This window comes from Aricia agestis, chromosome 1 (assembly GCF_905147365.1).
Source record: "Aricia agestis chromosome 1, ilAriAges1.1, whole genome shotgun sequence".
Lineage (NCBI taxonomy): Eukaryota > Metazoa > Arthropoda > Insecta > Lepidoptera > Lycaenidae > Aricia > Aricia agestis.
The window spans coordinates 22,864,765-22,879,103 of record NC_056406.1 but is presented as its reverse complement, the minus strand read 5'-3'; the positions used below and the strand labels follow the sequence as shown (position 1 = coordinate 22,879,103).

General features: G+C 37.5%; 1 protein-coding gene across 1 annotated transcript in view; it reads left to right on the top strand.

Moving 5' to 3' along the window:
* LOC121730364 (protein Wnt-6) overlaps positions 1-14,339 on the top strand; it is a 36,032-nt gene that overhangs the window by 5,885 nt on the left and 15,808 nt on the right. The window contains exon 2 of the mRNA XM_042119379.1: positions 10,635-10,855. Within this exon, the coding sequence (XP_041975313.1) occupies positions 10,635-10,855 (221 nt within the window). The remainder of the gene's footprint in view (positions 1-10,634; positions 10,856-14,339) is intronic.

Genomic DNA, 14,339 nt, shown 5'->3' with positions numbered 1-14,339 from the left:
CAACCATACGGACATTTAAAAGTAGAATAATATCATCGCCTCTTGCTTTAAAAAGCTTAGGTGGTAATATTATTATCTTATTACGGTAAACTCATAATAAGCTTTAGTAAAGTTAGAATAATAATAATAAGAAAGATTTATTTTGCACATCACACAACACAATATTTACAAACAGACGCAAGAACAAGGACAAAGTATAATTAAATTAACATTATATTGTGTGATGCCAAAGATGGACCCAGCTCAGCATTAGCAGCAAGACTGCTGCACTGATATTCTGCTGGGACCAAGATGTGACATCACAATGATAAAGTTACGATATACAAATACAAACAAAAAGCATACTAAATTAATAAAGTAATCATTAAAAATATGAGAATAAAAACAAAGGTGAGTAATAATTAGTGTAAATAAACAGTATTTAAAGATATTTTAAATCATAAACTTATGTACTATGTGCCAAAGAATAACAAGAATAACACTAAAGTTCAATAAAGTCAATAAAATAAAATAAAATACTATCAGCTAATGTTATGCACTGCATAAAATTTTTGAACTTTCAGGGAACCTTAATTTGAGGATTTTATTTTATCAATGGTAGTTAGATCGCAGAACTCTAATTGTGACTCAATTTATGTATGTCTGAAAAATTACCTATTGGCACCAATACTTTCTCTGTTAACAACACCTTAATTGCACTCTACCTACGTAGGCATTTTAAGACTATCTAATTTGGTCGGGTTGGCAATTTGGTGAGATTTATAACAAGGAAGAGCCATTACGAATCTCGTCCTGGCCGTGCCAAATGTATTGTCTTCTGTCTTTCTTCTGTAATACATTTGATTTAAAGCTTATCCTAGACATGTTATTGGTTGTTTCAGATAAATTATCCCACCATTTTGATTTATACGTCACGTTTCTTCGCCTGACGATCAAATTTGAATCCTAACTTGAATTGTTAAGATACATTCTCGCTTAAAACATTTTTGTGTATGGCTATTGGGCTTTATTTACTTGCAGTGAAATGTTTTATAATCTACTTTCGACATAGTGGTATATCAACCATCAAGCCCCATATTATTGTCGGTGACCGCGACAATAATAGAATAACAATAGATTTCCAAGAATCCGCGATCGAAGGATTATATTTATTTACAACTTAAAATGCAATGTAATCGCAAAGAATTTGGTCTAAAATGTAAAAAGCTATTTTTCAATTGGTCGCCTGATATTTTTTGATTTTCGTAAAATTATTACGCTGACAGTGCCAAACGTGATGTACTGTCGCCAAAATGTTGACCGTACATTATTAGTACTCCTAATACTGTAACTAATACTATTTTTAGTAATACTAGGTACTAGATGACGTCCGCAACTCCGTTGCGCCAAAACCCGGTTATCGTGCGGGAACCGTACATTTTTTCCGGGATAAAAAGTATCCTATGTCCTTTCCCGGGAGTCAAAGTATCTCAATGCCAAATTTCAGCAAAATCGGTTCAGCGGTTTAGGCGTGAAGAGGTAACAGACGGACAGACAGACACACTTTCGCATTTATAATATTAGTATGGATTTACTATTTTGACGCAATAAAGGTTGTAAGTATGCTGAAAATATCTGAAGTGTAAAGTAAAAGCTGTTCACATATTGCATTACACCGTCCGCGTTCCAGCTTGAACTTTCATCACGATAACTTTTTCATCGATAATAATAATAAATCCTTAATTCGAGGCATAAATCAAAAGCTCGAAATTCAATAAAGTCATACCGAAGGAACCACCTCGGAGGAGAGTTTAATTTGCAATTAATCAACTGAGCTTAAATTAGGAGCTTAAAGCTCGATCAATAAAAATTGATGCTGCGTAAGGAATTGTTCACACTGGAGCTTAGTGTATTTTGTAAGCTTTTTTTAAGATTTTTTCCGTGTTGTTATAAGACAATTTTTTTAAATTTTGAAGATACTAAGTTGAATTAAATTACAATGAAAAGGGATATAATTAACGAAAGTATAAATAAAGAAAAAAACTTTACGTTCAGGCGTAAAAATATGAAGTGAGGTCAAATATACCGGTCATGTGGACACAACTTTACATTCAATTACGTTATGAACAGACCTTTACATGTAATCTCGTGGTAATTCGCAATTTGCGTCGATACCATCGCGATACCGCGGCTCGGACGATAAGGATCCGACTCTGAATTTTTGACGGTCTCCGGGACCTTACGTGATTACATACGTGACGCTTGTAAAGTTGTTGACTGTTAAGTAATACGAAATTTCCACTGTTATAAAAGTTTGTACCTTAAATACCATTTTTTCTTAACATGGGGAAATGCTTTACGCATCCCCAGCAAATTGGGGATATCGGCCGGGGTATGTGGGACTCCTGCGTAGTCTGCCCACTAAAACCCCATGGTGCTCTACTTATCGCTTAAGGCAGAGTTGCGGGTACGATAGAACATACCGCAACTTTGCCAGCGATCATCTACAGAGCCAACACCACCCCGCTACACGGGGAGCCGCGATGCGCAGGAACACCTTGCGCAACAGGGCTCTCTCTCTCTAGGTACCTTAAATACCTTTTTTTTTTTTGAGACGGGGAATGCTGTTGCGCATGCCTGAGGGTTTGAGGACAACTCCTCCGGGTATGTAGGACTCGCTGCGGCCGCAAAGATGGTGAATTGACCGCACCTTAAATACCTACTGCAAGTGTTTCGACGTAAGATTTAGAAACGGTGAAATATAACAGAAAAATTTTCAGCAATTTCTTGCACAAATTAAAAACGATAGACTTAACTATCAGTTATTGTGAAACACGTTTCAAATAAAAAATCTAAAATACCTCTAATATTTTCAAAATAAGATAAAAAGTTGTCTTTTATTTTTACAAAAATCAATGAAACATGCTATGTTATAGTCTACACAAGTTGTATATTATGATTTCTCATGAGAAGCGAGTGTATGTAATTATACCCACTGTGTCCGTACATAATCTACTGGACCATGCTTTATCGGTCACTATTCCGATTCTTTTTAATTGATCAATCAAACGCCATTAAAGTTGACGTTGATTTAGATGTTTTCTACATTTTATAATGGTCGCAATAGCACATAAATTACGACACTAGCATGTTTTAAATATTATTGTTGAAATAAGGTGTTGATTTTTGGATAAAATAACCAAATAACGCAATTTTGAAACGTTACTTTCCCTTTTTGTCTAAAATAAATCAAAGTGATAAGTTGTAATTTCTAAATAGATCAAAGGGATTTAGGCGAAAAAAAAATCGGCGAGTCGGACTCGCGCATGAGGGTTTCGTCCGTAAAAAACGTGTTTTTGTATGGAAGCACCCCATTTAATATTTATTTTATTTTTAGTATTTAAAATACACAATCTGTGACTGAATTCTAGCTATAGCAGTTTTTGAGATACAGCCTGAAGGCAGACAGACAGACAGACATAGAAGTCTAAGTAATAGGGTCCCGTTTTTACCCAAGGGGAACGGAACCTTAAAAGTACTAAATCCTAAGCCCAGACTGTTTTTAGACCTTTGACATAGAAAATCTACTTTTGCCTGCGTGTTTAATTATTTTTATTTTGAACAATAACAAGCAGTTCATGAAGTCGTACATCGGCCACCCTCGACTAGTCGCGCTCGTGAGCCCACACTTCCTACACTTATCGGGATAAATTGCTCCCCATTGAGTCGGGTGACAATGAATGACGGTGTTTGCGGACACCGGGCGAGGCGCTAACTCGCGACTTCGGCCCGATTAGCGACCACATGACGACTTAACTGTAAACATCATTACCATTAGCATTCCACCATGACGCTACCGTCCCTTCCTCGCAAAGTAGCCCTTACCACCTTAGAAATAGAGGTAAATCAGCTGCACAGGTAGTCTTGCGAGTGTCATCTGTCAACAGCCTGCATTCGTCAGACTAGATAGCTCTGTCGTAGAGCAAACACTTTTAAAAGTTTATGTGGCGATGAGCAATGTTGTCGCAAGGTTTTAGTGGCCGCATCATTCATGTCCACTGTTTGCTGAGTCGCTTCGAATCGGGACGTTCCTGGGCATTGTCGGCCATTTTACACGTTCAGATATTCGGGCCGAGGGACACTGGCCGGTAAAACCATGTTACAACGGAAGCTGACTAATAAATTGATCTAATTGGACGTGAAAAATGTTGGTTTTTTGAGACCAAGAGATAATTTAATATATGGCAATAACTAAAACAAAATTTCAATATTTTCTCAACTTTTGTGTTTGTTACTCAGAAGTCAGAATTCACACTTCGATGTCTTTTTTTCTCGCAATTGCATCGCAACTTTTACAATATTCTGAAGAAAATAAATATTTTAGCACCGCAGTCCGCATGCGACCGTAATGGGTGTGCGTCGTGATAATTGGGCTCTACGCACAATAACGCTCGCTGTGTGAACGTCACATCACCAAAGACTGAATAGCAGATAGATAGGTTTTTGTTTTTATTTTTAGGACCATAGGCTCATAGGTTGATCCTTCCTTCATCATTTTCAAATGTCAGGAAAGGCATAACGCTGTTTAATGATATTATTTGTATTTCTTGTGGACTGTGGTCGGTCGGGATGATTATTTTACAACACAAAATTCTGAATAACTCTTCTTTTTAAATCGTGCCAATAAGTCAGTCGTCAGCACGACTCACTCACTCGACAAGCTGCTAGTATCTATGGACTACGTGACTGTAGAGCTTGTCGAGCTTGCTTGATTGCCGCTCAACCTTCTAGCATCTACAGGTAGATGTTAAATTCTAGAAGCGTGATAGATAGGCACTTTCACAGTCCATTCATCGAAAAATCCTTCTACGTAGTATCTAGTCTGTGCCGTGGTACGACAATGTTTAGCGGCGCTGCGCTAACGGGCGCGCAAACACGCGCGGGCGGCGGGCGACATCGGTGCTAAACGAACTACTTCTCATCGCTCCACTTTACAGCCTTAATTATGACACAATCATATCGAGAGAATGGAGTTTTGAATCCAAATTTTATGAAACTGACCCCACATAAGCTGTCATGGACTCATGGGTCCAAAAAATCAGAAAAATGTAAAAGGTAAGGAAACTTAGGAGTAAAGATTAAGCTGGGATGACCTGGAATTGCAGTAACTATCTAGCTTTACGTTTAATGAGAAGTCAATTAAGCTATACGATAGCTGAAACTCCTGAAAACATTACAAATGGACTAACACCTACACCGATGCATCTACAATTAACTAAGATTAACTGGGATTTCGACATTAATCCTGAGTAAAACCGCACGTTATTCTGTTGCTGAGTAAATAAATCGCACGTTAATTAGTACGTAAATATCACGATATGGTCTAATAAAGCCGCGCGCGCTGCCAACTGCCGCCGCCCGCCGCTTCGTCACCGTCATCTCAGACTATTGATCTATTGACACATTCGTTACTGAAATCAGGGTAAGTGGTCCAATAACGATCAGTAGTAACCTATGCCTTAGAATAATGTTCATCCACAAAATGTTTGATGACTGTAAACTGTAGAAATGATATTTCAAAGCAAGCGCCAAGCCAAAACTAAAATTGGCATTATGTTACCATGTGAAAGCTTTAACATGCTTCACTTAGATATAATTCTAACAACTTACGTACTACTTAAATTAGAGCTTGCAGTCCCAATGCTCTTTTTCTCTACTTTGGAGGTAAGCTCTACTAATCACTCCAGCGCGGCGTATATCATAAAATCCGTCTGTCCGTCATTACGGCCGCTTCCTCTCCGCGGTCAGCCGCCTCTCGCACCAGATGGTGCTTTGAAGAATAATTAATTGACATACAACTTATCACAGCTAATTTATTCGTCTGGATAGACAGAGGGATGTCGCGGGTTTGGCAATATTCCATTAGCGCGGCCTCCATTCGAATTTTTACTCTAATTTAACGGGATAAAGTCGATATTGTGTCGACGCGGTCGCGATACAATATTCTTACTTCGTTGAAGCGCTCCTGTCACTAAGATACGCTTAAATTGCCGCCAAAATAAACCGAAGCTCATTGACGGATTTCGTAACGGAGACGCGCTGACAATAATGACTATCGCAAATAAACGTAACGGATTGACGTGATCGGCGTTAAATTGTAACGGGCCGGCACAATAGGAGCGTCGACGTAAAAGAGATTTACTTCCCCTTTTCATCTTTAATCGTCAACAAATCAGTCCTCGACACCGATCACTTCCTTCGTCGCCCTCCGGATTCGGACGTGATTTAAACTCCCGAATTAAACGCGCTAAACCAAGAAACGATCCAACTCAAACCGCATAATTACCATTAAATCCGAAAACACAATGTCACACCGAATAAAAGGACCTATTTAACCACAAAAATCTCGGTCGAGATCAGTATATGTAGTATCTTTTAGACGCACGTCTCGAGTGTCACAGGCGGGCCATTCTCGTGTCACTCCGGGGGATTGATTCAGCTGATGCTACCGACGATGGTAATGACTCCACGCGTTTGTTAACGATTTCACGAAAAGATCCTGTTCGATGCTGGATTTATCGCATACTTTACGATCGCGGATCGTCAACTCCTTTTACGTATCTAACTAGGTAATGATGTGTCGTTTTCGTTGGAAGAGAATGTTATAGTCGCGGTTTAATTAACATACTCTAGAACAGTGGTCGTCAATCTTCTTTCCATACGGGCCACAAACATGTTTTGATCTTGTGTCGCGGGCCGCAACAAAAATTTTTAGAGTTAAATAATAACGTTCTTCAAATTAACATTGATATAAGAATGAAAATTAACGATTTAAAAGCGGAAAAAAATCATAACTTTCACGACGAGTTTACATAATATTTTGCAGGTGGGCGTGAATTTCAAAATGGTGTGATGACGCGGGCCACATATAAGTCCCGCCGGGCCGCGGGTTGGGGATAGCTGCTCTAGAACGATGTGGACAAGGAAAATTATTGTCGATTACTTCAAATGGGGATAAAAAACTTATATTGTGACTTAGTTAAAACTAGATGACGCCCGCAACTCCGTTGCGCCAAAACTCGTTTATCACGCGAGAATCGTACATTTTTCCGGGACAAAAAGTATCCTACGTCCTTTCCCGGGACTTAAAGTATCTCCGTGCCAAATTTCAGCAAAATCGGTTCAGCGGTTTGGGCGTAAAGAGGTAACAGACAGACACACTTTCGCATAAATTATAATATTAGTAAGTAAAAGTATGGATTTGTCAAATTTGCTCACCATTCGCAAGAAGCTAACCTATCACTATCAAATTAGAGATCTCTAACTATTGAAACATAGGGAACAATACAAATTGCAGATTTGCTAATGTTTTACGCAATTATAAAGTTTCCAAAGTTTACCTCTAACTTACGTACACCTTTTCGAATTCCAGCCCCGAAACATGTCGGTTAATGAACGTAAACAGTCTATGTAGTGATAATAAAATCATTCCCGTTCGCATAACTCACGCCCGCGCGACTTTTACTGTTGTATACTCTGTAGTAAAACTACAAGGCCGAACACTAGGTGTTTATGTTGAAGTCTTGATATAAAATCGACGGGTGACTAATGTGGGAAGTATGAACGCACCTGAATTGAAAACACGTGTACTTTAACAAACTTTTTCTTTAAGTTTTTCTTCATTAAAAGCGTTAGTTTCAGAGTTAAATGACGTGATTGAACGTTTAATATTGATGTACTATCAGAGAAGCTGATTCTGACCTACCGGCAGACCTACCTAATTTGGTCGCGTTATTTCAAACTCAGCAGACAGATCACGATTAACATCGAATTGACACAAGTCGTCCAAATGACGTAGGTCCACCATCTACACGAGTAGGTCAATACCTCTCACTTAAAACTATTCGACGATAAACAAAATCGAGACGCAAGTGATCGGGATCGAAGACATTTTATTAATTACCGGCGTTAATACGAGTGTATTTCAATCGGAGATAACAGCCTCGTAACCTTTATCAGAGAAATGTCTTAAATCTTCTCAAATTGGCCGGCCATCCTGCTCAAACTCTTACCAAACGTAATTAATGCCTGTCATTTATATTGTCGAGCAATGTAGATCAAAACCGGCGTTGAAACATTAAAACCGGTAAGTTTTATTACTGTACTGATTAATATTGATTGAAATAAAGTAATTACTCACCACGCCCTGTAACTGTACTTAGAGAAAGCATGATAATTTTGAAATTTAGTAAGTAAAGGTCCAAAACGAACTTTAATGATCATCAAGATCATCTGTGCATATCTCAAATTTTTCTACTTGCTGTGGGTAGAGCTTTCACAATTTTCTTTAAATACCCACCTTTAGCGCTTTTTATAACTTGTTCTTACATAATCTATAATTGGACTGAATTACCGCATTTTTGTATTAATTTTTACACTGTTCTCATGACTGTTTCTTACGATAAGAGGCACAAATAACTTCTGTTTATGAAACTCTCTCTTTTTCTCTATCCACTGTAATACTTTATATTTAGTTTTCTTTTTCTTCAGCAGCCTTTACTTTCCGAAAAAAACTCTTCCACTACAAATATGATTTTAGATTTCGTAGATACTCTTTCTCGATCGAAACTATAAAGTTAATATGCCTAGCGGAATGGAGAAACAAAGGCCTGAGCAAGTGAGCTGTCACTATCAGTAACACTGCGTGGTGAAAAGAGACGTGTGATGCATGACAGCAGAACCAATTTTTTCATCTGTTTGACGTCCAATCGGCACTTAATGGCACGTTGACAATTTAATCTCTTAGAAAGATGCTTGTGTAAGTGTATATGTAAACAAATGTTTACACACAGACGTAAATCAATTTCGGTTTCGTTTGACAGCTCGAGATTGTTGCTCTATTCCGCTAGGTATATTAACTTTATGATCGAGACAGAGTTTCTTATCAACTTTTAGATATCGTCTTTTCCCGGTAGAGTCTAAATTTGTTCTTCGCTTCGCACCCACTGACAATGAACTCTGAGTAAACATTGGCTCCGTCATCGCGCACTGGCGCTCGTCTCTCGCTCGGCTCGATCGTTTACGGCACAACACTACTGTAACACTTTTACGAGCGTCTCTGTTGGCTTTTTATAGTTTGATAATGATGATTTATGGAGTTACGTAGCTTTTTCTTGATCAGCACGTGTATTCAATAGGTGCACGTTATATTAATGACGTCATGTTTGCACAGTATGTTAGACTTGAGCTGATGAACATCAAAAAATATTGTATTGTCCTCCATGGTCTCTGTTCTACGATAATTATATCATCTTATTTCAATTTCTGGTTAATAAAACTAGCATAATGGGTCTAAGCTTATTTCGACCTGAGAATTATTTTCATTTCAAATCTTTGTATGACTTAAACTTTATAAATCATAATTGTAAAGCATAATTGTTGTTTTTACTGGCATTATTATATTTTTCTGGTGAACTTGAATCTTCGTTGCGATGTAAATGCGTTTGTTTTCTATTATGTTCACTAGACGTACTCGGAGTGCCGGGAAAATCTCGCCCACAGCTGACAGAACAAACAAACAACAGAAATACATCTTATTCATGCTATCTAGAACTACGGCGGATGCTACGGCACTATCAGAACAATTCATAGAAAAAGTAACTAAATAAATCGAGAGCAATTTTTCATATTCGTCTCTAATTGGAAAAAACTAAATTTAACCTTTACTATTTCATTAATATTTTAAGTAACAGAAAGACGAAAGTTGTAATTACTGTTTGACAATTTGTCGATCTCGTAAGTGCTGTTCATCTTTATTTTACATTAAAGGAAGAAAAAGAGGCTAATATTACATACATATTATAAAGCTGTTTGTTACTATCATTTATTATACTAACAATACGTATATCTCAACAACACAACAAGTTGAAAAATTTAATTAAGTATTATCATACAACTTTTGACATTAAATATTATGAAGACCGTGGCTTGGACCACTAGTACCTGACTAGTGCGACTATTCGTTGTTTTATAACCTTAACAATTAACATATTAATGTTAATTACGAAATCGATGTTTAACAAGTGATAAGACAAGCCTCGTTCATATATCACTGCCCACCTTTGCCCACGCGTGGGCGAAATGGAAATATACTTTTTTATACTCAACCATTCCTCAATAACATAATAACTATTTAATTAATGTTATGATTAAAATCGACATTGATCTTAATACTTATATTAATTATATCGACATCCGATTAAAATGTTTAGGCAACTCTATTTTTAGACAAAATGTATACAATTTGGTATGATTGTGTTTAATTGTTTGGCTAAACATAAGGCATCTTCAGCCAAATAGATAGTTCAATAAAACACACTAGCGATTGTAACAAAATAACAAAAGTAGAGTAACAAAACAATAATTTGTTTTGATATGGATAATATGTACTTCTTATGTATGTGACGGGAATAATTTCCAGTCACATACTTAATCAACAGGTACAGCAACATAATAAATAACTATTGGTTTAAAATATTTTTCTTCTTAACGCCAGCAACGCAACTTCTGACAATGCCATGTTTCTGTTTTTTACTTAAAATGTTGTGTTGATTTACTTGCCAGAGCAAACTAGAAAAAGTCCTGTTCGTTCTCAGGGCGTCCGGCAGCGCAGTGATCCTCGACCCTCGCATGGTGTGTAAGAAGAACCGTCGCCCGCGCGGCCGCCTCGCGCAGATCTGCCGCAACGAGACCGGCCTGCTGCGCGAGATCAGCCGCGGCGTCACCCTCGGCGCCACCGAGTGCGCCCACCAGTTCCGCCACAGGCGCTGGAACTGCACCACGCAGAGGCGCAGCATGAGGAAGATACTCATGAGAGGTAGGGTAAACGTGGGAGAGCCATGCTAAACGTGGGAGAGCCATGCTTCTGCCGATTCATGCCGACTAGACCGGAGAAATACCACGTTCTCACAGAAAACCGGCGTGAAACAGCGCTTGCGCTGTGTTTCACCGAGTGAGTGAGTTTACCGGAGGCCCGATCCCCTAGCCTATTCCCTTCCCTACCCTCCCCTATTCCCTTCCCATCCCTACCCTCCCCTATTAACCTATTCCCTCTTAAAAGGCCGGCAACGTACCTGCAGCTCTTCTGATGCTGCGAGTGTCCATAGGCGACGGAAGTTGCTTTCCATCAAGTGACCCGTATGCTCGTTTGCCCCCTTATTTCATTAAAAAAAGGTCATAAACATCCTAATTAACTATACTAACCATAATAATAGTAGTTTCGATATAGACGTTAAGCTGCATCACTCAAAGGCGCACCATGAGGAAGATACTCATGAGAGTTCAGGTTTGACACCACAAAGACGGAATTTAGTAGTCTCTAGTAGCAATAATAGCAGTTCCGACAATAGTCAATCTCACATGACAATATGTGAATGCAGTGTCACTAGTGTGGAACGTGTCCACAATCCAGAAGATTTACGCCACAAAGAGGCAAATGAATCCAAAATTACATAATTTAAAATTAGATTAAAACTAGGCAAACGTAATAAAATCTCTTACTGATTTGTACAAAAACAACCAATTTGTTTAATGAGCACGTGTGACGCGTGTAGGTTTCGTTTTAATCAAGTTCCAAAGTAGAAACTCGTAAATAACGCCAAGTTCATTCGATAATAAGTTAATGGGTTGAAAAAAATTGCGATCGTTTTGTAAACGATAAAAAACTTACCAAAAGTGTAATAAAATTGATAAATCTATTTCACAACAGATCCGAACAATCAATATATTTATTGTAATGGCTGCGATGAGTTCATCAACATTTATGGCTTGATCACATTAGGCCGACATCCCAAAAATTATGTCTTTGAAAAATAAACTATATGCACCAAAAATAAAGCTTAAATTGAAACGGGCATGGATTCAGTGAGAGGTGAAATGACTGAATGCGAACGCACTTCAAAATGAACTTCAATATTTGGTCAGACGGTTGTCTTTTCTTTGGTCCGTCCGAGGTCCATCTAGTGTGGTAGCCTAAACACCGACGTGGGTAGGGACGGCTACCTGCGGGTTTATTAGTCGATGGACAAAAGAATGCGAAATGTGTTAAACCTCACTGATAGGTATCAGCACCTAATTCGATTAGGCCAGGAGTTGATTTTATGCGTCCTCTCCTTTATCTAAACGCTTCTCGAGGGTTGGATTAAATTCTTAAAAGTATCGATAAAAATAAATAAGTGGACATTTAAAATGCATAAGTATGTAATGTTTAAGCAGATTTGTAATCCGATTGATATTTGATATGATTCGATTCATTCTTAATCCGAAATAGTACATCATCTTGATTCGTGATTTAAATTTATTATTTTTAAATATTAATACGGCATTAAAAACTGCACGAAATCCAAAGCCTTGCCGAAGAATGTGAACGAAGGCGAGGTACGATCTTCCCTAATAAGAATTGTAAACATTGAATTTAAATTAAACATTTTGATCACAATTAATTAATGCCAAACATCATTAATTATGAGGACACATTTGGGACAAATGGTAAGTTTTAAGAGCAGCATCGATAAAAATAAAATAAAACACAACACTAAACACCTCAGGCTGACCATTAGGTCTGGTCCTGCATCAACTTCGGATTCATTAGTATAAATTAAGTGGTATTTGTCAAAAATTCGTGTGTGCATACAAAATATTTATAAACTTTGGAGGTTTTCATATCGACGGTAAAAACGGCAACAAATTATTTCGACCCGAATGTGAACAAAACATTAATTTTAAATGTCAGCTACCTTTTTGTTATATCAGGAGCAATTCTCATAATTAGATTTTTAATAACTTACATTAGTTATGCACTTATTATTATTATCTTTATTCTATATTATTCTTCTATATTCTATCTATCTATCTATCTATCTATCTATCTATCTATCTATATATCTTCTATATTATTCTATATATTATATTATTATTATCTAGCATTCACTTGTAATATAACGTTACAGAGTCGAGCATTACATTAGTGAGGGAAAAGAACCGAGCATTACAATGCGCACCTTGTAATGATACAATGTGTAATATTATCTTGATACAACTTGTAACATCAATGCTACGTGACAGTGGAATCAATTTGATATGGAATGTTCAAAGTCGAATCTATATATTACATTACACGCGAATGCTCGTCAGTCAGGGAGGAATTATTGTAATTCGTCTTGTTCAAAGACGAATCTATACTGTTACATTACACGTGATTGCTCCAGGTGAGGTAGCACCTTTATAATAATCCTATAATATTATATCTATACTGTTCAAAATTTCAAATATTAATGTCAGAAGTTCGTAATTTTGTTTATTCGCTGCCCTAAATGTTTCTAAGTACGTAGGTAATCCGCTAAATCTTAGGCGTCGCGGCCACGTATTTGTATGTATCTGTCGAATATCTCCCGAGTGAAACTGGTGTAAACTGACGGGCCGAGCGGACGTGTCAGCTTGTAATAGCCTGTACGTGACAGACATTACTTCTGACTGTACCATTCATGGGTATTTGATAAACTTAAAACTTTGCTTATGTGAACGTATTTACATAATATAGCCTATAGGGGTAGGCGCTACTGACCTAATGTCCTGACACGCTCGTTTCATCGTATTTACATAGATTATATCTTTATTTCATTAGCATTATCGACAGCATCATCATCATCAACGACAACCTCATTTTCATCATCATCTTCATCATTATTATCAGCTTCACGTCTATAAAATACAAATAAATTAAGTAGAGATTTAGCTAGGAGGCCTTCAATGTATGAGTAGATAAAATGTTAATAAAATCTGTGCAAGGAAGTAACGCTCTTTGCACGGTCATAGATTTCAGTTCCTCGCAGAGAAATGGCGAAGCAGCTATTAATTAATTTGAGGGACTAATCGCCGGTGGGCCGGAGGCTGCGAGCTACAAATTAGGCTAAAAGCCAATAAATAAGGCTAGCGGCTGGGTGGCGGGATTCGCCTCCGGTTATCAGCTCGTGACGACATCTGTATATAGGGTGATCTTGTATAACGTTTAAGCGTAGTCTTCCGACTTATCGTTACTTATCTAAAAAAATATGGATCTTTTTACTACCATCGTTAAAAATAATATAGCGAATTATATTATAGATTATACTTCCGTAATTGAATAATTTGTTTTGCAATGACATTATTTTTTTGAATTGAGAAGTAATCGTTACAAATTGAAGAACGGTATGCGACTTTATCGCGAGTTTATTTTAATCTTTCTCACGGGGCACAACTGATGGGCCATTTTATTAAACAAATTTACTTAATACCTAATGCCCGAGATTAAATCTCCAACCTCC